Below are 22,430 nucleotides of genomic sequence, written 5' to 3'. Positions count from 1 at the left end.
AACCCCGCCCCTCTTTTCTTGATCCTCCAATCACAACATACGTTTGTCAGAGGGAAGCAACAGGGTCCATTGTGATATGTATTGTAGAAGTTTGACCGAGATGAAAAAGCGTAATGGTATCACGGGGTGGTTGTGGACCGATTCAAGATGTTTTCATTCATGATTTGCTGAATAATAATAAGTTATGATAAAACATTCTAATGCAGGGAGACCCCATAGAAGTAGACTGAACAGAGCAGGGATGTAGTACTGTAGCCGTTTAGATTGTCGTTCAGGACTGCAGCCCTGGGCTATGCACGGCAATGTGGTCACTCACTCACGCAGTCACTCACTCAGTCACGGTGACATTTAGGCCAGAGGAGGCTGAATTAATCATTTGCCACTGCAAACAGTACTGGTCCACGTGGTCTGCTTTGTGCTTTCATCACGTAGCTGCAGCCATCATGAATATCGCTGCTGTCGGGACAAAACCTCATAACTCCATTTTTTGAATATTTTTTTTTATTATATAAATCAACTCCGTAGATCATCCTCCATATGTGTGTGTGGGTTTTACAAAGTTTAAACAATGGGAAAGCATTAAACCGATCATCTGTCTAAACCTCCTAACTCTATTCACCCTCAAATCTGTGTTTGTTTTTTTCATCTGCTGAAAAGTTGGGTTTTTGGAGTTATGAGGTTTTGTCCCGACAGCAGCGTTATGATGATTATCGTGTGATAGATGCGTAAGGAAGACAAACATTGATAAACCTCAAAAGGGTTCGTGTGAACCTAACCTCGCCTCACCTCTCCGTGACCCATCCTGCACAGAGATTCAGACCGTTTAATGGAACATGCCAACATTTTGGGAAATTAGCTTACCAGAGAGACAAGAAGATAAGATACCAGTTTCCTCTCTGTGCATTCAGTAGAAAGCTACCTGGCTGCACGTTAGCCTAGCTTAGCACAATGAATGGACGCGGGCATGACCGGTTAGCCTAGGCATTGTCCAACTAACACCTCCCGAAGGATCACGCGTTACTGTAGCAGGCCCTATTAATATCGTCGTCGGATTTCTTCTTGGGCTTTGATTCCCCATGAAGTCCTGTCAGTAAAGCAGCAACTCGGATGTGAAAAGTAGCAGGTAAGAGGAAATAATGGCAAATACGTTGATAAAAGGGCACTCAGGAGGAACATGTCATTTAGCACTGGGAATGCTGTCATTTAGCACTGGGAATGATGTCATTTAGCACTGGGAATGATGTCATTTAGCACTGGGAATGATGTCATTTAGCACTGGGAATGATGTCATTTAGCACTGGGAATGATGTCATTTAGCACTGGGAATGATGTCATTTAGCACTGGGAATGATGTCATTTAGCACTGGGAATGATGTCATTTAGCACTGGGAATGATGTCATTTAGCACTGGGAATGATGTCATTTAGCACTGGGAATGATGTCATTTAGCACTGGGAATGCTGTCATTTAGCACTGGGAATGATGTCATTTAGCACTGGGAATGATGTCATTTAGCACTAGGAATGATGTCATTTAGCACTGGGAATGATGTCATTTAGCACTGGGAATGATGTCATTTAGCACTGGGAATGCTGTCATTTAGCACTGGGAATGATGTCATTTAGCACTGGGAATGATGTCATTTAGCACTGGGAATGATGTCATTTAGCACTAGGAATGATGTCATTTAGCACTGGGAATGATGTCATTTAGCACTGGGAATGATGTCATTTAGCACTGGGAATGGTCATCACACGTCATTTGAGTGATATATTTAGTGAAAATCCTTGCAGGTTAACCCTTAGAGACACCATAGACCAATCTTTGTCTTTTAAGGGGGGGGGGGGCTTTAGGGAGAGATAGCAGGTCACCGGTAGATGTCACATAGACATGGTATCATCATCTGAGAGCTGGGAACATGAAGATGAATTTGAGATGCAGCTAGGCACCATTACGATGGAAGCGTATGATGGCCGTTCCCATGTTCAATTATGTCTCATAAGTCATTGCAGCAATTTGGGGGTTGATACCGTTTGTTACACAGATTTGGTGCAAAATGTTAAAAAAATTTTACCACTGGAGAATTGATGAACATGGTCAAAAGTCCCTCAGAAATATCAAATTAAAACACAAACCCCTTCAGGAACACCATAGAAAAAATTTGATTCGGCGACTGGATAGCGAGCGAGCACTTCTGTTCTGGAAACTGTTCAGAAACACCTCTTGTCAATAAACCTAGGAAAGCCATACATTCTCCGAATGGTCTCCTCCCCTCTTACTTGTGTACTTATATGGTCCAGAAAAGTGTTCAGAGTTATTTTTTACGTTCTCAAAGTCAGCTCCTATTGTTGTCTGTTCCCAATGTTCGTACTGAAATGGGAAAGGGAGCATTTAGTTATCCTGCTCCCTCGGCTTGGAACAATGTTACAGAATGACCTGAAACTCTCTTGACTATTTATCACTGGATGCTTTTAAATGCCTCATGAAGGGACTAGAGGTCGAATCATTATGGTCTGTTGTTGTTTTGATTTGCCCTAATAGTCTATTGTTGCTGCCTGCCCTGCTGCTTGTATGCTTTCTACAACGCAGTTGGGCGATTTGCGAATCTGATTGGCCAGGTCATTTCTGGTCATGTGACATGTACGCCCAATCCTGGGACCGCAAGTGTCTACACTGGTTAAGCTTAGGCGCTCTTTCGAAGTTGGTTAAGGTTAGAGTTTGTCGTAGAGCAGGGCGATAGAACGCCAGGTGCTTTGCAGGCTGTTCGACGCGGAAATGGGCAAAGACGCAGCTCGTCACGCTATTGGGCGCACATGTCACATGACCAGAAACGTCAGTGGCCAATCAGAATAGCAAATCGCCCAACTGCGTTGTAGAAAGCATACACGCTGCCCTGCTAGGTTGCCTCCGGCTCTGATATTGGTTGTTTAGTGTATTTATGTAATTTGTTGTTTTCTGTATTTATGTGCAACTTTTGTATTCCTTTGCTGCGGCTTGTCTCACTTGAAAAAGATAGTTGTAATCTCAATGTGACTTTCCTGGTTAAATAAAAGGTTAAATAAAAATAGAATAATAAAAGAAAATGCCCTGGGTCTCTAGTTTGTGCTATCATGAGGCTGTGATGAGCCTACAGGTCACAATAGGTCATTTTATATGGTGAGGTCAAGTAAAAAAATATATATTTATAAAAAAAGAAGGAAAAAAAATAAAAATGAAATGGCTACTACAGTATGGGGACTAACAGCACACACAAATACAGACATGAGTCAATGTACAGTGAATGGGATGAGTATATATTTATTTTCTTTTATCTTGCTCATCATGTGACTAGAACAGGGGCACAGTTGTGGGTGTGATTTTCAATATATTATAAACACAAACAGACAAAGACTGAGAGTGGCAGCCATGAGCTAATATTACATTACTCCCCTTAAGCTTCCCTTGTTAACACAACACTGTCACGACTACACAACTCCATAATGGCCCGGTGCTCTTACACAAAGGCCAACAAATGGATACAACCCATACGCGTGTCTACAAGCACGCACAAATGCCCGCACGCACACAGCAGTGACATGAAACCGTATTAGCGGATATAAATCAACAACTCGAAAGATTCTCTGAAGGGAAGCTGAAGGGAAGCTGAAGCGAAGCTGCCTCCGGCGTTGTGTGGATCCCTGCACATCCAGACGCGCTGCACCACAGTGGTCTTTAGCGGCCGGGGGCAGCCATTGTGTTGCTAATCTCGCAATTGAAAGCGGGATAATGCAGCTCCGAGGATGATTTAGGGAGATGCAGAGAAAGGCGTCGCTTGGTCTGGCTTTTCCGCACTGCATTAGCGCGCCGTGCCAGTGCAGGAGAACGTCGCTGGAAGCACGTACAGTGACCTGCACGTGCGTTCCACTAAATGTCACCATGAGTCAGTGAGTGAGTGAGTGAGTGAGTGAGTGAGTGAGTGAGTGAGTGAGTGAGTGAGTGAGTGAGTGAGTGAGTGAGTGAGTGAGTGAGTGAGTGAGTGAGTGAGTGAGTGAGTGAGTGAGTGAGTGAGTGAGTCAGTCAGTCAGTCCCAGGGCCGCAGCAGTCCTGAAAAACAAAGACAGCTACAGTACATCCCTGCTCTGTGCAGTCTATTTCTATGGGGTCTCCCATTCAAAAACGGTATAATAATAACCAGCTATATCCCAGCTCTGTTCAGCCTACTTCTACGCTCTCTCCAGGCAGACGGAGCTGTAGTGCTGTGTCATCCACAGGCCAGAGGAGTGAGGCAGCCAGGCCCAGAATAGAGCCCCGATGCTGGGCCACGACCGGTGTTATCTGCCCCCCTCCCCTCCACAGCCTCTCTTCTCCTATCAGCCTGTCGGGGGGGAGAGAACGCAGACCCCCTCTATCTCTCTCTCTCCCCTTCCCGCCTTTCTCCCCGTGTCACACTTCCCACGGGACCGACTGCATGGCATGTCTTGATACGATGTCATATCCTGTGTGCAGGGTTCTCTGTGGACAAGGAGACATTTCGTTCCCGGCATGTCCGGAGATAGTGTGTCCTCTGGAACCCATGTGCCCCCCCCCCCCCCCCCCCCCACCCGTGTGCGCGCTCGCTTGAAATCCCGCCATAACTCCATTGGCATCTGTTTCTGTATGCAGACATTATTAATGATCTTCCACCCTACATCAACTCTGGACCTCATCATACTCACTCTGGTGATTGGTTCACGCTTAAGGTTGCCAGAGTTTGCACTGAATTAGGAAAATATGCTTTTAGATTCTGTGCCCGGCCCAGACATGTGGAATATTGTGCAAAGCACCTTAAAACTCAATAGTTTAGTATCCATTGGTAACTTTAAATCTATAATGGCCAACCGTTTCACCTCAATCTGTAGTTTCTTTTGATTGATTTTAATTGTTTAATTGATTGACTTTTCAGTTTTTACATTGTCCTTGTTATGAGAGTCTGCTCTCAATGATCTTTCGAGATAAAATTAAGATTGAATGAATGATTGAATGAATGAATGAATGAATGAATGAATGAATGAATGAATGAATGAATGAATGAATGACCTTCTCTACTGTGTCTCCCTCTCAGCCTTCCTACCGTCTCAATAAAACCAGGAACACAGAGAGAAGTGAACCACAAAATAACAGAAAGAAAGCTAGAAAAGAAACCCTATACATTGTTCTACGATGACGGAGAGGCTGGCGGGACTCTTCATATTTTCCCTCCATCCTGTCGAACCTGTTCGGCTCCCCACCAATCAGAGAGCAGCATGCTGCTGCTCCCTGCTGGTTGTTTACTCGGTCGTCACGGTGACGCTTCTGACAGCTAGCAGCCATGTGCAGAGAGTTTATCTCACTTCCTCATTTGCATGTATGGTGCTGTAGGTCTCAGCAACCCCACACACACACACACACACACACACACACACACACACACACACACACACACACACACACACACACACACACACACACACACACACACACACACACACACACACACACACACACACACACACACACACACACACACACACACACACACACACGGTCAAATATACAGCTAATAAACGTGTGTGACATGCGAATATTGGTAAAGTACACAGCAGCCTTTGTAGCAGCGTTTCAACAGCGAGTGAGATTGAGAGACGAAATTCAGCTTGAGATTTAGGTCAAAGAACTGAACTGGTTCACAATCACTAGGGCATACGTACACACACGTCACGTACACACACACACACACACACACACGCACGCACAGGAAATAGCTTTAAAAGAGAGGTCCAGCCCCTGGGCACATTTCAACATGCTGTTGCAAAATGTTTTCAGCATTTAAATGCGCATTAGAAGACAAACCTGCCCGAGCTAGTTAGCCCGGAGCGGCTACCAGCGCTGCTCTCTGACATGTGGAAGCCTAGCTAGTTAGCCCGGAGCAGCTACCAGAGCCCTGTAATACGGTTAGACTACCAATCAACCTCCCTTCAGTGCATAGAGAGAGATCAAAGTGCTACTGGTGGCTTAGATCTGTAGTGGGAGCCATTAGGGCTGAGAGAGAAGGACATGGATTACTCAGTGTGGGAACCAGTGTATGCAATCCAATAAAAGGAAGCCACCAAGAGACAAGTGCAGAGTTATAGTGTGTTTGTGTGTGTGCGTGCGCATGCGCACGTGCATGTGTGTGTGTGTGTGTGTGTGTCAGCCACGGAGGGGCACTCATTCAGCCACACAGGAAGGCATTGTTCTGATGTGCACACCCCTCCATGCTGTCTAAACACAACACGCAATCAATCTCACACACACACACACACACACACACACACACACACACACACACACACACACCGTATAGTACTTTGCACTAAAACAGCTGACAGTTCCCATTCACAAATAATGTGTCACCATTACAAATCTACACTGTTCAAACATACACTGTATACTCACTAGCACACACACACACACACACGCACACACACACATGTTGACAACTCCAGGGGCCACATTGACGGCATGTAAACATCAATGGCAAACTACTGCACACCTATTCCATGGGGGGCTACGTGGAGAGACAGACAGACAGAGAGACAGACAGACAGACAGACAGACAGACAGACAGACAGACAGACAGACAGACAGACAGACAGACAGACAGACAGACAGACAGACAGACAGACAGACACTATTACTGACCTGCACAGCACATGCGCGAGTACAGGTGAGCATTGAGCTGGCATTCATTACTGTAGTCCGGCCACATTTCTAAATCTCCTTCTGCTTCCTTTTTTAGTTCACCGTGGCTCTTAAATAATAGTCCTTCATTTCACAGAAATGGTACATAATCCAAGAGATGATTCACACAAAAAATAAAAACTGCAGCCAAGTGTCCACCTTCCCAACGCCAGGAGCTTCTCAGTAGCCTGGATCCCCACAGAGAGGGGCTCGGAGTCTCAGACAAGAGAGCAGCTAGATTATTCTCTCTCTTTCTCTGTCGTTCTCTCGTTGCCTCTCAGTCCGTGGGCCCTGCAGTCGCTGCCATTTCAGACCCTCTTGGCCGGCGCCCGGCGTTCTCTCTCTCTCTCTTTTCCTGGTAGCAGTTGCTGTCACACGTGTGTGTCAAAGTCACAGCGGACTCCTCCCCTTGGCCGAAAAAAGGACCGCCTCTTTCCCCCTCCCTCCCGCTCTCTCTCCCTCTCTCTGACGTCCCTCGTTCTCTCTCTATTTACTTCCCTTGTTTCTGTGCTGCTGCCTCGCCTCTCTCTCTCTCTCTCCCCCTCCCTCCCTCCCTCTTTCTCTCTCTCTCTTGTCCTCTCTATTTACTTCCCTTGTTTCTGTGCTGCCCCTCTCTCTCTCCCTCTATCGCTCTTCCTATATTTCTAGAACCCGACAGAAACGCTGTGTTCTGAGGTGACTGCAGACAGGGCCAGAGAAGCTCTCTCTCTTTAATAGTTTCTGCCTCTCTCTCCGTCTGTCTGTCTGTCTCTTGGTCTGTCTGTCTCTCTCTCTCTGTCTGTCTCTTGGTCTGTCTGTCTCTCTCTCTCTGTCTGTCTCTTGGTCTGTCTGTCTCTCTCTCTCTGTCTCTGTCCCTCTCTGTCTCTCTCTCTCTCTCTCTCTCTCTCTCTCTCTCTCTCTCTCTGTGTCTATCTCTGTCTCTCTCTCTGTGTCTGTCTCTCTCTGTCTGTCTGTCTCTCTCTCTGTATGTCTCTCTCTCTGTTGGTCTCTCTCTCTCTCTCTGTCTGTCTCTCTCTCTCTACTTGTCCTCCTTGTGTCACAGCAGGGGCAGCAGATGGGAGAGAGAACCGTGTGCGTCGTCAGCAGAACTGACCCGCCTCGAGTCCGAACTGAACGCAGTGGAGAGGAAGGCAGCAGTGGACGTGCTGTACAAGTCGGGGGGGGGGGGGGGGGGGGGGATGAATCAGGAAGTGTCTTTAAAAAAGCCAGCCACCGCGTCCCTTTATGATGACATCATCCTCTCGAGCGAGCGAGCGGCGAGGGCTCGATTCTTGTCGTTGTCGCGTTTTCCTTGCCGTGAAAATGTTTGCAGACGCAAGAGCACTCCCGTATGCACACACACACATGCACGCACACACACACACGCACACTTCAAACTTGGCTCGCTCACACAAACCCACAGCTACCCACAGAAAAAGCAGACGCAGCTCCCTCCGCGTTAACCCCTCGTTTGCTTTCCTCTCCCTTCTTCACCCTTTCTTTTTTGAGAGAGAGAGAAAAAAGAGGCAACAATAACCTCGCATCGACCCCGCTGCCCGGCTATGCGTGTGTTCTACGCCTTCAGCCCATATGAAAGAGAGAGAGAGAAAGAGAGGAGAGAGAGTGACTTAATGGGTCTCTCTGCCTGATCTGGAAAGATCTGGTGGGCTTGTTGCGTGATGTCATAATATAATTTAATCAAGGAGAGGAAAGCGGAGCAGCGGGCAGACGGCGCGCGCGGCTCCTCGACCGGGTGTGGAGGGTCTTTAACGACCGTCCATCAGAGGAATACCCTGATGATGATCAGCCTCCCGGGCCTCTCTGTCCACAGGGGGAGTCCCTGAGCGGGTTACTGTCCAACCAGATGCCCCTAGGAGTCATGAACACACCGCGAGCAACGCGCACGCACGCACACACACAACCGGCAGCAAAGTGTCCACCTTCCCCCACACACCAGGGGCTTCTCTGGCTGCACGTTAGCCTAGCTTAGCACAATGAATGGAAGGGGACAGTGCCAGTTAGCAGCTCGATTATTCTCCCTTTCTCTCTCTCTCTGTCTGTCGTTCTCTCGTTCCCTCACTCTCACTCCGTGGGCCGTTTCAGAGGCTCTCGGCGGGCGTTCTCTCTCTCTTCTCCCGCCGCTAGCGGTTGCCGTCACACGTGCGCGTGTGTCAAACACAATCACACAGACGTACGCGTTTACTGCACCGCGCGCCTGTGACGTGGCAGCTCAACTTTGAACTCTGATTGCTCCCTCTCGCGTTTTTCCCCTCCGTATTGTGCGCGTTCCCGGCGGTATTCCCTCTGCGCGGCTCCACCGGCTCACACGCTATACCGTTATTTTCTACACCGTCATGTTTTAGCGGCAACGAAAGGCACGGACAAAATCAATAGGACGTCATAAACAGTGAGTCAGCAACCTCCTCGGCTGCTGTGGCGGCTAAGCTAGGGCTCTCTCCAAGTATAAACACTGGTGATGTCACACAGCCCCCGTGGTCACGTGACCTGACCACGAGTCAGGAAGTCAGAAGTGACGCCATCACAACAACAGCGGCTGAGCGGACGCACGCTGCTCCTTCCAATCTATGGCGTCTGATTGGCTGGGAAAGGCAGGTGTCTGTCTACACACACACACACACACACACACACACACCTGGGCAGGCTATACACAGTGACCCACATACAAAGACACACGTACATACAGTCACAACAAGAGTTTATGGACACACACACACACACACTGCACATCTCTCCCTCTCTCTCTCTCTCTCTCTCTCTCTCTCTCTCTCGATGTAAACACGCTAGTCTGGTTCAGTAGCCGTGTCCTCCTCCAAACGCGTCCTTCCTCTCCATCCTCATCCCTCGTTCATTTGCGTCACCTCCTCTCCGTCAATCCCCCCCGACGGACTCTCCTCTTCTCCTCCCGCTTGTGAGTCCAGAGTGAATCTCCTCTCCTCTCTGTATCCCTGGGCCGTCAGCACTAAACTAAAAATAACAGACAAGAGCTTACGCTCCTAATGCCACGCGGTGAGATTATCCCTCTCTCTCTCTCTCTCTCTCTCTCTCTCTCTCTCTCCCTCTCCCTCTGTTACTGACTGTCGTTATCACCTCTAATCTCCCTCACTCTCCCTTCTCCTTCACTCGTCTCCCGTCTTCCTCGTCCTCCGTCTCTCTCCCGTCTCGCTCTGGTGATGTCTGTTGTCCATGTCCATTTGGTTTCCTGTGTCCTCTTTCTCAGGCCTGCGGAAGACAGTGTCCCCGCAGCTCCTCTCCGTGCCCTGGTGGTGGCGCTCTCTCCCGACGCTGGCACGGGGCGCAAGGGGGTTGTTCCCCACAGGCAGACGGCAGAAATACCAAGGAGAATTGACAGGATTATATAATTTGCAGGGAGTTAACGCATGAATAGGACTATTTTTATTCTCCCAACCGCCCACGTATCTCCCCACCTACTGTATCATTTAAATGTAAAAAGAAGGATAATTTCTAACACTGAAAACCTTTTCTGAGGGGGCCGTTATGTCCACATAACGGACAGCGGGGGAAGAGAATACTACGTCCATGTAACTGACAGAGGCAGATGGTCTGTGTACGAGTCCAATCTTTCGCCGTCGTCGACTAAAGACGCACTTCTTCAACCATTATCTGAAATTTAAAAAAAATTATAATCGAACCTTACTGTCATGCGCTTGTCCTGATATACTAACCTACACTGTAGCACTCAACACTTTGATGAACATTGTTACTCAGCTGATAGAGTTGTGCCCTTCCTGATGACTCGTCGTACAGAACTTGTAAGTCGCTTTGGATAAAAGAGTTCAGCTAAAGGACTAAATGTACGAGCGTGACATCATTCCGAGAAGCGTGTAAAGTACGATCCAGCTGACAGGTGCACCGGTAGCCCTGAGTCTAAATTCTGTGCTAACAACTCACGGCCTGATATGGTCAGTGTTGTTGTTGTTGTTGTGGTGGTGGTGGTAGTGTGAAATGTACTACCAACTTCCACAAAAGTATCATACTATACATCCTGGGTGGTCCCAATTAGGGGTGGACGGTATAAACGGTATGAATTTGCTCTACGGTATGGATTTTGCCTATACCGTGTAACCGGTAGTGCAGCTCTAAAATAGCAATGACGTCATGTAACCACAGCGCGACTATTTCACTCGCATTTGCCCCTAAAAATAGATAGAATTAGTCATAGATAATAGATATGTGCGAACTGGAAAAAGTTATTTAGGAGGCTTCGCGCAGTGCCAGCCCTTCCCGCACGCATGTAAACACGGGTCTACTAGTAGTCTAGTGGGACGGGACGTCTCCCTGAGCTAACGTTAGCTTAGCTACCGTTACAAAATGACCCAGTCAACTATTCACTTTTAGTTTAATACATGATGAGGCATTGTCTAACCGAACGGTATCTAGTCGGCCAGCTACCGATAGCTCCTGACATCAACAAACGCTCCATCAAGTCTAGTAGAGAGTAGACGTGTATGATAGCTCCGTTAGCCGTTAGCTCACGTTAACGCAAGTTGGTTCACCGTTCAAAACGAAATGTCCCATTGAACTAAATAATTCACTGAGGCGTTGTATTAACGTTATATATCCGGCTAGCAGTAGCTACAGATAGCTCCTGATATCAATGTCTTATAACACTGATTCGATGCGTATTCGAGCTGAGGGCTTGCTGAGCACAGTTAAGTAACGTTATGCCAATAGGGTCCAGGTGCAGCGCCGGAGAATCCTGGCCGTAGCTCTGCTCGAGGCTACTCGAGTATAGGTCCAGATGCAGCTCTGGAGAATCCTGGCCGTAGCTGGAGGCTACTAGAGTACACACAGACAGTGGAGCTTGTTGCGTGGTGGCGATGTCTCGCAGATAATACAAGTACAAGTCTAATTATATAATATATATATTTTATAAAAAAAAAAAAAAAAATTATATAAAATAAAAAAAAATTTTTTTATCAAAAACTATGATACCGTGATATATACCGTTACCGTCTATGCTTCAGATTATACCGTGATATAAATTTTAGACCATACCGTCCACCCCTACAATGCACCAGGGCCACGCTGAATTGATCTCACATTCAATTCAATCAGTCATTCCAGGATGTAAACAGAAAGTCCAACTCATTGGCTAACGATACATTCTCAATCATTTCTTTCCAAGTTCAGACATGATGATAGCGATTTTGTATATATTTACATTTTACATTTTATGTCATTTAGCTGACGCTTTTATCCAAAGCGACTTACAAGTTCTGTACAACAAGACAGCAGGAAGGGTAGAAACTAAAGTGCGTCTTTAGTCGACGGCGAAAGATTGGACATATATATATAATAAACTCCCACTTCCTGAATTGAAGGTAAACTGAACCTGGGAGGAACCGCAGTAAACAAATAGCAATTCCTCTGAGATGAATGATTTACTGGCCCATTCGGGGTCATCATGACGGTGGTCTAAAATTACACCTAGTCCTCAACACAGCGGGACAAAGGACGGCGGCGTGACGCAAACACAAGGGGGCGCGGGGAGGATGGAGACAGGAGTGATGGTGGCCGGCCGGCCGCTGTACTCTAGGCTCAGTGCTGAGGTCGGTGTGGTGCACGATGTCGATGAGGCCTGCAGATGACAGGGAAAGTGCTGCTAACCAGCGTGTTTGTTAACACATTGTAGTAACCACAACATGAGTACAGCCTATTACACACACACACACTATATACCGTTATACTGGCTACACACACACTTGAGTGTCACACTGACTCCATCACGGATCAGCAGCTGTATTCCCTAGCGACCCTAGCGACCAGATGAAACACAAGGCCTGAGTCCTGGGCCACACCGACCTACGCAGGGACTCTTGAAAGCTGGGCTTTTGGAATCCTGTCCACAGCAATGTTGTGTTTTAGAACTCGAGAACTAATAGGAACCACTAAGTGTGTCTCTACACAGTCTACCGTCATACTGCCTACACACACACACACACTGAAGTGCACACACACAGTTCTAGCACCCCACCCTACCCAGACCACTACTGTTACACACACACACACACACACACACACACTGAAGTGCACATGCACACACACACACAGTTCTAGCACCCCACCCTACCCAGACCACTACTGTTACACACACACACACACACACACACACACTGAAGTGCACATGCACACACACACAGTTCTAGGACCCCACCCTACCCAGACCACTACTGTTACACACACACACACACACACACTGAAGTGCACATGCACACACACACAGTTCTAGCACCCCACCCTACCCAGACCACTACTGTTACACACACACACACACACACACACACACTGAAGTGCACATGCACACACACACAGTTCTAGCACCCCACCCTACCCAGACCACTACTGTTACACACACACACACACACACACACACTGAAGTGCACATGCACACACACACAGTTCTAGCACCCCACCCTACCCAGACCACTACTGTTACATGTCTCGCTTCCTGCAGCAGCTAAAAATAAGGCCAGTGCAACAGCGTCACACACAGTCTCTGGGATAGTCACACACACACTACACACACTACACACTACACACACACACACACACACACACACACACACACACACACACACACACACACACACACACACACACACACACACACACACACACACACACACACACACACACACACACACACACACACACACACACACACACACACTCTTGAAAGCTGGGCTTTTGCTCCTTCGTCTTAAATAGAGGAATCCTGTCGACGGCAACTGTGTTTTAGAACACGTGAACTATTATTAGGGACCACTAAGTGTGTCCGACTCTTAACCGCCAAAACCTGCATGCCAGTGAGGGTACCTGGTGTATACTGCACCTTGTGTATATACCGTTTACTTTTACGGTCACTCATACTATATAATTATTCAGATCACATATCTATTGTAACGTAATATAACCGATAGCCGGGCATATAGACCCTCATCTGCACCTTTGTCTTTCTACTATTACCCTGCCCATACCTGTACCTCCCCCCTCCTTCATGCTGCCCGAATTTCCCCAAGGGGATCAATAAAATAACATCTCATCTCATCTTATCTTAAAATATCTCCGTCCGCACAACAAGGCAAAAAAACACTCACATTAAATGACCTGATGGCACGACTTAAAACGACCCCAAGGCCCATCGCCGGAACCATTGCATTGATATGATTGGTGAGGAGGTTATGTGAGGTTACCCAAGTTCTAAAGCCACTCTGTAACACAAACATCTCCTGAGAGAGACACACAAACACAGGCCTGAGGAAGGACACAGGACCATGCAGCAGGCAGTCGGCCACAGCTGTCCAGCAGCAGGCTGCTATAATGTCCCCTGAGCTCCCTGCCCTACTCCCTCGCTCCCCTGCACTATGCCCCCCCCTCCCCGATCACTGCAACCTCAAATTCCCTCGAGGCTCCCTTGCTTCTCCACTAGGGCTGAACGATTCATCGATTTTAAAAATCGAAATCGCGATTTGAAATGATGCAATTAGCAAATAAAAAAAAATAAAAGAAATCGCTAATCTTTTTTTTTTTTTTTTTTTTAACCAGGAAGTCCCATTGAGATACAAGATCTCCTTTGCAAGTTGTTGTTATTGTTGTAGGATCGGTTTGGGAGAGGGAGGTAAGGGGTTTTAGATTGTGTGTTGTGAAGTTTAGACTTCAGAGAGGGAGAGTAAAGTACAGAAAAAAAAGGTACCGTTGGGTCGATTCACAGGTAAAAAGAAACATTTTCAGGCTCGTGTCCCAAGTGCTCAGGCCAGATGCAAGCCGCATTTTTACAATAAACCTCTGTGGGGCTGCTTAACACTTTGGGTGCCGGGAACCGTCTTTAGACGTCATTCCCGGCCATGCTCAAGTTGCCGGAGGACGCTTTACGTCGTCCTTATATCAATATTTCAAAAATCTGCGATCGGATTCATATGTCCCCTCCGCTGGCCTGAGATCCACCAGCAGGACCCACTGAGCTCTCTGGCGGTTCAGGAGCGCCATCTGGTGGCCGATCGGCGCAATTGCTTAAACAGGATGTGCCATAGAGGTTGTGCTAGACGTCCGTATTGCTTCCGGCCATTCTGTACATGTCCCGTGACTCTGGCTCGTCACGCTACATAGCGATCGATTGCCAATAACTCGATAAACAACATGATTTGGACGTATATACCATTATACAAGCTGGAGATGGACCGGGTAAATCGCCATCCCATAATGATAGAATTTCTACTCTACGATGATCGCCCAACGGCGCGCGGAGACTGGGGTGAGTTTGAGCGTGTAACGTTACCATCTTCGATACTAACTGCTATTATCAACATTTGACCCACATTAGATGATTGGTATAACGCTGCCCACGGAATTATAAACGCCCCCTCGCCCATCCGGTCAACATCAGATGACGTGTAGTAACTTCTAGAAGTACGTCTAGTTGGAATTTTTTATATCGCGCTGATTGCCATCAAACTGTATTTCATCATCAATATAATGCATTTGGGGCTATATATCACGTTCTGGAGAAAGCTGCAGAAAGAGATGAAAACATACTTATACATTAGACCATACTTTACTATGAATATGTGAATGAAAAAGTTTAACGTTGCTACACAATGAACAATACATATAGGACTTTGAATGGGCCCTAATAATGGCAATGTAGCAATAGAATTTAAAAAGTTATAGCCCTGCAAAGAAGGGGACTTTCTCCATAGACAAATAGAGCCGGCAACCTATGGTATATCATGAATTTAACCCAAGGCAACCAAAGTGTTAAAATAAATAATAATTATAATCGCAAATGTAATCGCAATCACAATATCTGTCCGAAAAATCGCAATTAGATTATTTCCCAAAATCGTGCAGCCCTATTCTCCACTGTTTCCTTACTCCCTTCACTGTGCCCTTCGTTCCCTTCAGAGGCCCCCGTCTCTGTCGTCCCGTCTGCGACCCCTTTGACCCCATCGACCTCGTTGATGTCATGTATGATGATGTGACGTCACACTAGATTCATTCCATTGGTCAGATGTTCTTACCGGCGACTACCGATGTCCTCTCTACCTTCAGTTAATTCATTAGTTCATCTGAAATGAGCTTCTATCAATCTAGTATCTATAGTAGTAACTCTCAGAGCAGATTCATTTGGCCACTATGAAAGGTAAAATTCATCACTAAAACACAATTGAGTATTTGTATTGATTGTTTTACATGGCTAAAATAGGCCTACTGTACTTTAAAGGCGAATCACTGATTAAATCTGTGTAATGTTTCCGTGTTCAAAATGTTTAGTCTATAGCAGGGAAGATAAATAACCGTAGTCTTTTGGAATTCCTACAGTGTGACGAAAGAAAACATGTGGATTTCAGCTCTGAATAATTAGCCACACGACTACCTTGAGTATAGCGCTCAAGTCTGAACACTTTGATGAACATTGTTACTCAGCTGATAAGAGTTGTACCCTTCCTACGGACTTGTCGTACAAAACTTGTAAGTCGCTTTGGATAAAAGCGTCAGCTAAATGACAAAATAAGATAAGATGATCCTTTATTAATCCCCTTGGGGAAATTCGGCTGTCAAAGCAGCATGGGGGGGGGGGGATACAGGGTGGGGGATAGAGAGCTTCACAGTCCTATACAGTCCAGTATCTATATACACTATACAATATAAAATATAAATACAAAAACAATATAATATAAAAAGTACAAAATACAAGATAGTCCAGTGATAAGAGTCCAGTGATATGAGTCTCTCTCTAGATAGTCAGTACGGTACAGTGATGCGAGTCTCATTTATATTTACAAAATGTAAATGAGTAGCTTATTAGCGACAAGAGCAGTTCTCTGTGTACAAGGGAAATACACACGGTGTACAAGGGAAATGTACAGAAGATGACTTTGACATGACACAATAGCTCATGAAAAGTTACGACTTCGCCTTGAAGACGAACACCCAAATATGGAAGATTCTGGCTGCGCTGACTCATGCAAGCGGCACAAGATACAATCAATACTGGCGCACAGCTGCGTGTTAAACAACAACAACACAAAACCATCCCACTGCGACGGGAGAAACCTACACCCTAGTTTTTTAGTTTGAGTAGTACAAGGGTCACCCTTTTAAAGAGCATATTATGCTCTTTAAAAGGGTGACCCTTGTACTACTCAAACTAAAATAGATAGCCCCCAACAGTGGGGAGGAAGGGGGGGGTCAAGCTAGCGAGACGTTAGCAACATGCTAACAACCGATGAGTCACTACAATGGCAAAGTAGAAGAGGCGGAGCCTAAGCAGGAAGTAGGAAGCCGTGGGCATTGCTCTTCCCCTCTCTCTCGCTCTCTCCGTCTCTCTGTCTGGTGGGGGCAGATAAGTGACCGAGTCGGGGGGCAGTGACAGGAGAGACGAGTCGAGAGGAAGAGAGCCTCTATCCCTCTTCCTCTAGCTCCAGACGACGAATGACTGTACCTGGTGCGAGAGGGGCTTTTCGGCGCTGCCGGCGACGGTAGAACCAGACTCCGGCCGCGGTGAGGAAGTGAGCGGCCACCACCAGGATGGGCGTGAGGACCGACGGGTCCATCAGGAGGTCCATCTCCACCGACAACAACGACCGCCAAAACAAAAACAGGTTCGCTTCAAAATAAACTGACCAAAAACGTCAGTAAAAACGCTCACACGATCTCACCAGAAAGAAATGTCAAGTTTAGCTCCACAAAGAAAGTCCAGTCGCAGCTGTGTCCAGTGCTGGCTGCAAGTCAATTCTCCCCCCCCCCAAAAAATACTAAAAAACAGTAAACCCCTAGTAGGGAGAGATGTGGCGATCCATGGTGTGTCTAGCGGTCTGGAGTCAGTGCAGTAGTACTAACGCATCCTTCTACTTTCACTTCTCTTTCAGAAGACAAACACGCATCGAGACGCTGTGGAGACCTCCACACTGGTCTCTGTCGTCTTCCGTCTTCTTCTGTCCTCTTCCCCTCCTGTCCCCAACTTTCTCTCCTCTTTTGAACACGTAGCTAATAACTTCTATGAGTCCTTTGCTCCATTCAGCCTCCCTCCCACTGCCCCCCTGCCGAATCTCTCTCTCCCCCTCTCTCTCTCTCTCTCTCTCTCTCTCCCCCTCTCTCTCTCTCTCCCCCTCTCTCTCTCTCTCCCCCTCTCTCTCTCTCTCGTTCTCCCCTCTCAGTCTCTTGCTGACACTCTTACACTGAATTCCATTCCTGTGAAACAAGTGGTCTCCCTGTGGCCGTTGCTCTGCACACCGCTGGAAAACCAGTAAATAAACTGAATAAAGTTAAACAGATGAAAGCCTGTGTGTGTGTGTGTGTGTGTGTATATGTGTGTGTATATGTGTGTATGTGTGTGTGTATATGTGTGTGTGTATATGTGTGTGTGTGTGAGAGAGTTGTGCCCTTCCTGATGACTTGTCGTACAGAACCTGTAAGTCGCTTTGGATAAAAACGTCAGCTAAATGACTAAATGTAAATGTGTGTGTGTGAGAGAGAGAGAGTGTGTATGTGTGTGTCGAGTTGCCTAATTCTTTTCAAAAGAGGAAACCACACAGTTGATACTACTACCCATCCCATCGGTGTGTGTGTGTGTGTGCACACACGCTTGTATGTCCAAGAGTGTGAGTGCATGTGTGTGTGAGAGAGAGAGAGAGAGAGAGAGAGAGAGAGAGAGAGAGAGAGAGAGAGAGAGAGAGAGAGAGAGAGAGAGAGAGAGAGAGAGAGAGAGAGAGAGAGAGAGAGAGAGACTCACTCTGGTGTGACTGAGAGTGTGTGTACTGTGTGTGTCTGTGTTTATCTCTGTTGCTATGAGTGAGCAATGTTACTGGCTGGCTGTTGTATTTATTAATGGCCATCTTTTAATGGATGTCTGCTGATGGTGAACGCATGTTCAAAGGCTCTTTCTGGCAGCAGCTGGGGGAGGGGGGGAGGGGGGGGGGATCATACCACCAGACCAAGGTGAATATAATATGTGTGTGTGTGTGTGTGTGTGTGTGTGTGTGTGTGTGTGTGTGTGTGTGTGTGTGTGTGTGTGTGTGTGTGTGTGTGTGTGTGTGTGTGTGTGTGTTTGGGTGTGTGTGTGTGTGTCAAGAAGAGACATTACAAAGTGAGTCAGCATGATTCAGTTTGCAGACGGGAAGGCAGGGGGTCTTCAAATTTCAAGTGCGTGTGCGTGTGCATGTGCGTGTGCATGGTATCAAGTAACGGGTTCTGTGAAATACCACCGACGGCTCTAGTAGTTACCTCTCCTATAAAATAACAGTGTCCAGATATACAGGGCTGCGGCGTCACAGTCCATGAATCCATGAGGCCAATCGGTCGTGTTTGGTCCCCAGTGGACAGAGTCCAGAACTCAGTCGTGTTCGGTCCCCAGTGGACAGAGTCCAGAACTCGTCGTGTTTGGTCCCCAGTGGACAGAGTCCAGAACTCGTCGTGTTCGGTCCCAGTGGACAGAGTCCAGAACTCGTCGTGTTTGGTCCCCAGTGGACAGAGTCCAGAACTCATCGTGTTCGGTCCCAGTGGACAGAGTCCAGAACTCAGTCGTGTCGGTCCCAGTGGACAGAGTCCAGAACTCGTCGTGTTTAGTCCCCAGTGGACAGAGTCCAGAACTCGTCGTGTTTGGTCCCCAGTGGACAGAGTCCAGAACTCAGTCGTGTTCGGTCCCCAGTGGACAGAGTCCAGAACTCGTCGTGTTTGGTCCCCAGTGGACAGAGTCCAGAACTTGTCGTGTTCGGTCCCAGTGGACAGAGTCCAGAACTCGTCGTGTTCGGTCCCAGTGAACAGAGTCCAGAACTCGGTCGTGTTTGGTCCCCAGTGGACAGAGTCCAGAACTCAGTCGTGTTCGGTCCCCAGTGGACAGAGTCCAGAACTCAGTCGTGTTCGGTCCCCAGTGGACAGAGTCCAGAACTCAGTCGTGTTCGGTCCCCAGTGGACAGAGTCCAGAACTCGTCGTGTTTGGTCCCCAGTGGACAGAGTCCAGAACTCGTCGTGTTCGGTCCCAGTGGACAGAGTCCAGAACTCGTCGTGTTTGGTCCCCAGTGGACAGAGTCCAGAACTCAGTCGTGTTTGGTCCGAGTGGACAGAGTCCAGAACTCAGTCGTGTTCGGTCCCCAGTGGACAGAGTCCAGAACTCAGTCGTGTTCGGTCCCCAGTGGACAGAGTCCAGAACTCGTCGTGTTTGGTCCCCAGTGGACAGAGTCCAGAACTCGTCGTGTTCGGTCCCCAGTGGACAGAGTCCAGAACTCGTCGTGTTTGGTCCCAGTGAACAGAGTCCAGAACTCGGTCATGTCGGTCCCAGTGGACAGAGTCCAGAACTCGGTCATGTCGGTCCCAGTGGGTCCAGAACTCGGTCATGTCGGTCCCAGTGGGTCCAGAACTATTAGTCCACTAGTCTCAGGAGGACGTCCCTATGGACATAACTGCTGATACTTCAGACAAACAACCATATAACTATGTTTATTTAAACCGTATTATCTAAAGCAGGTAAGTTGGGAGGAGTACTGTACTGTAAAGTACAGTGCAGGTGGAGTACTTTGAAGTGACGTATTGCTTTCACGGTACAAGTGATTTGGATTTACTTTACAATAACAAATAGGTGCAGAGAATAACACGAAGAGATTCTAAAAACAGACTTATGAACCATAATAACTCAAGACTTAAATTATTCAAATTAAAATATCAATAAATCATCTGTCTCTGTGTCTAAGCAGAGTAGACACCGCCTATCAAAAAGTGTGTGTGTGTGTGTGTGTACACACGTCCCTATCCGTGTGCGCACGTGTGCCAACGTGCAGGCATGTATGTGACATGTCTCCGTGAGTCAGTGTGAACATGGAGAGGCCAATCGTCCACTCACTGAGTCATTCCTCCTGTCAGAGAGAGTTGGAGATCATCACCAGCTGCCTGCTAATCAACTGACCACCGTCACCTCCCAGAACTACATTACCCACTGTCCTCTCTGGTCAGTCCACTCACTGAGTCATTCCTCCTGGAGCTGTAGATCGTCACCAGCTGCCTGCTAATCAACTGACCACCGTCACCTCCCAGAACTACATTACCCACTGTCCTCTCTGGTCAGTCCACTCACTGAGTCATTCCTCCTGGAGCTGTAGATCGTCACCAGCTGCCTGCTAATCAACTGACCACTGTCACCTACATTACCCACCGTCCTCTCTGGTCTAATTATTCATTCATTTTATATTTGTATTCACTATTAGTATTTTTTTCTTAATTTTTATTTTATTTGTTTTATTCTGAATCGTGAACTATTTTTGCTTCATTCTTTTTATATTGTTTGATTGTGTGGCGATTGTCTATTGTTGTTTACATTGTGGTGGACTGGAGGAACAATAATAACATGGTAAAAACAACAATAAAGAACATTGAACCACAACTCCATTCAAGGATGACTCTCGTCTATAGTTTGTATAGATAGTATTGATTTACAAATCTATTATGTGTGTATTATGTTTACAAATCTACTTGTGGAGCCGGGGAAAAAACAAGCATCTCACGTTTCCTCTGAATGTACTGTATGTACATTTGAAAAAGCTGTGTGACAATAAAATAATCTGAAAGAGGAAACTAGACTCACGGATCTGTGGTGAGGAGCATCGAGCTGCCACTGTGGGGCAGGAGAGACCAGCGTGTGTGTGTGTGTGTGTGTGTGTGTGTGTGTGTGTGTGTGTGTGTGTGTGTGTGTGTGTGTGTGTGTGTGTGTGTGTGTGTGTGTGTGTGTGTGTGTGTGTGTGTGTGTGTGTGTGTGTGTGTGTGTGTGTGTGTGTGTGTGTGTGTGTGTGTGTGTGTGTGTGTGTGTACAGACACTTAGGCTATACTGTACAACACGCCACTCAACCACTTAGGCTGCCTGACCACAAAACCCTCCAGTATCACATGTTATATCCTAACCCTTGGATTTGGAGGGAGGTTTGTTTGCTACTTTGGAATTCTGGGACTGAGGGGAGTGAGATTCCACCTGCAATACTTCTTATCAAAGCTATTAAAACATATTAAACTATATATATAAGTGTTACAGCCAAACCGCATTGTGTAGGTTCATAATCTTTGACGGCGGTATAGATTAATTAATTCTTATACTGTTAGCCGATTAAATGTTAGGTAAATGTTTGAAAATGTGTTTTCTATCGTAATCTTTACTCCCAAGGGAAATACTACATTACCCATATGCCTCGGCATGCCTCGCAAGTCTTCGACCAATCACAAGAGCACAGCCACTCTGACACGGCATCCCTCGACATTCTCACTGGTTATCGCCGCCACCTCTGTTTTCACTTTAGACATCAGTAAAACATTAAAAACATGAAACCTACGGCGTCAAAAAACAAACAAGTCAGGTACTTATGACAATATCGTTCCAATAGTGTATTATGTCTATTTTGAGTTTCCTAACGTCATCCTCTCTGCTCTGCAGTGCTCGGTCCAGACTGGTTGTCAAATGCAATTAACCCATTCCTGGAAAGATGTAGTTTTGCATTAGGTACCCAGCCTTGTGTCCCATGACAAACCCCCCTCATCCAATGTAAAAACACAGGTTTAATTACGCTCAACTCTGCTCCCATCAAATGTCAAACCGATTGAATTAAGTGGGACCGTATAAACTAGGGATGCCCCGATCGATCGGCCCCCGATCGATATCGGCCGATAATCAGTATAAATATGCGATCGGTGATCTGTGATAATGTTTTATTTTCACC

General features: G+C 47.0%; 1 protein-coding gene across 1 annotated transcript in view; it reads right to left on the bottom strand.

Annotated features, from left to right (window-relative positions):
* Positions 1-17,303, bottom strand: part of LOC311247994 (microtubule-actin cross-linking factor 1-like) — a gene marked incomplete at both ends in the record, with an annotated part of 71,488 nt that extends 54,185 nt beyond the window's left edge. Inside the window, one exon of the mRNA XM_084338962.1 lies at positions 17,180-17,303. Coding sequence (XP_084195088.1) covers positions 17,180-17,303 — 124 coding nt within the window. The remainder of the gene's footprint in view (positions 1-17,179) is intronic.
* Between the last annotated feature and the right edge of the window lie 5,127 nt (positions 17,304-22,430).

Source organism: Notolepis coatsorum (genome assembly GCF_963971535.1).
Source record: "Notolepis coatsorum genome assembly, contig: SCAFFOLD_832, whole genome shotgun sequence".
Classification (NCBI taxonomy): domain Eukaryota; kingdom Metazoa; phylum Chordata; class Actinopteri; order Aulopiformes; family Paralepididae; genus Notolepis; species Notolepis coatsorum.
Note: the sequence above shows the minus strand (reverse complement) of the source record. Positions and strands in the feature narration are given on the sequence as shown.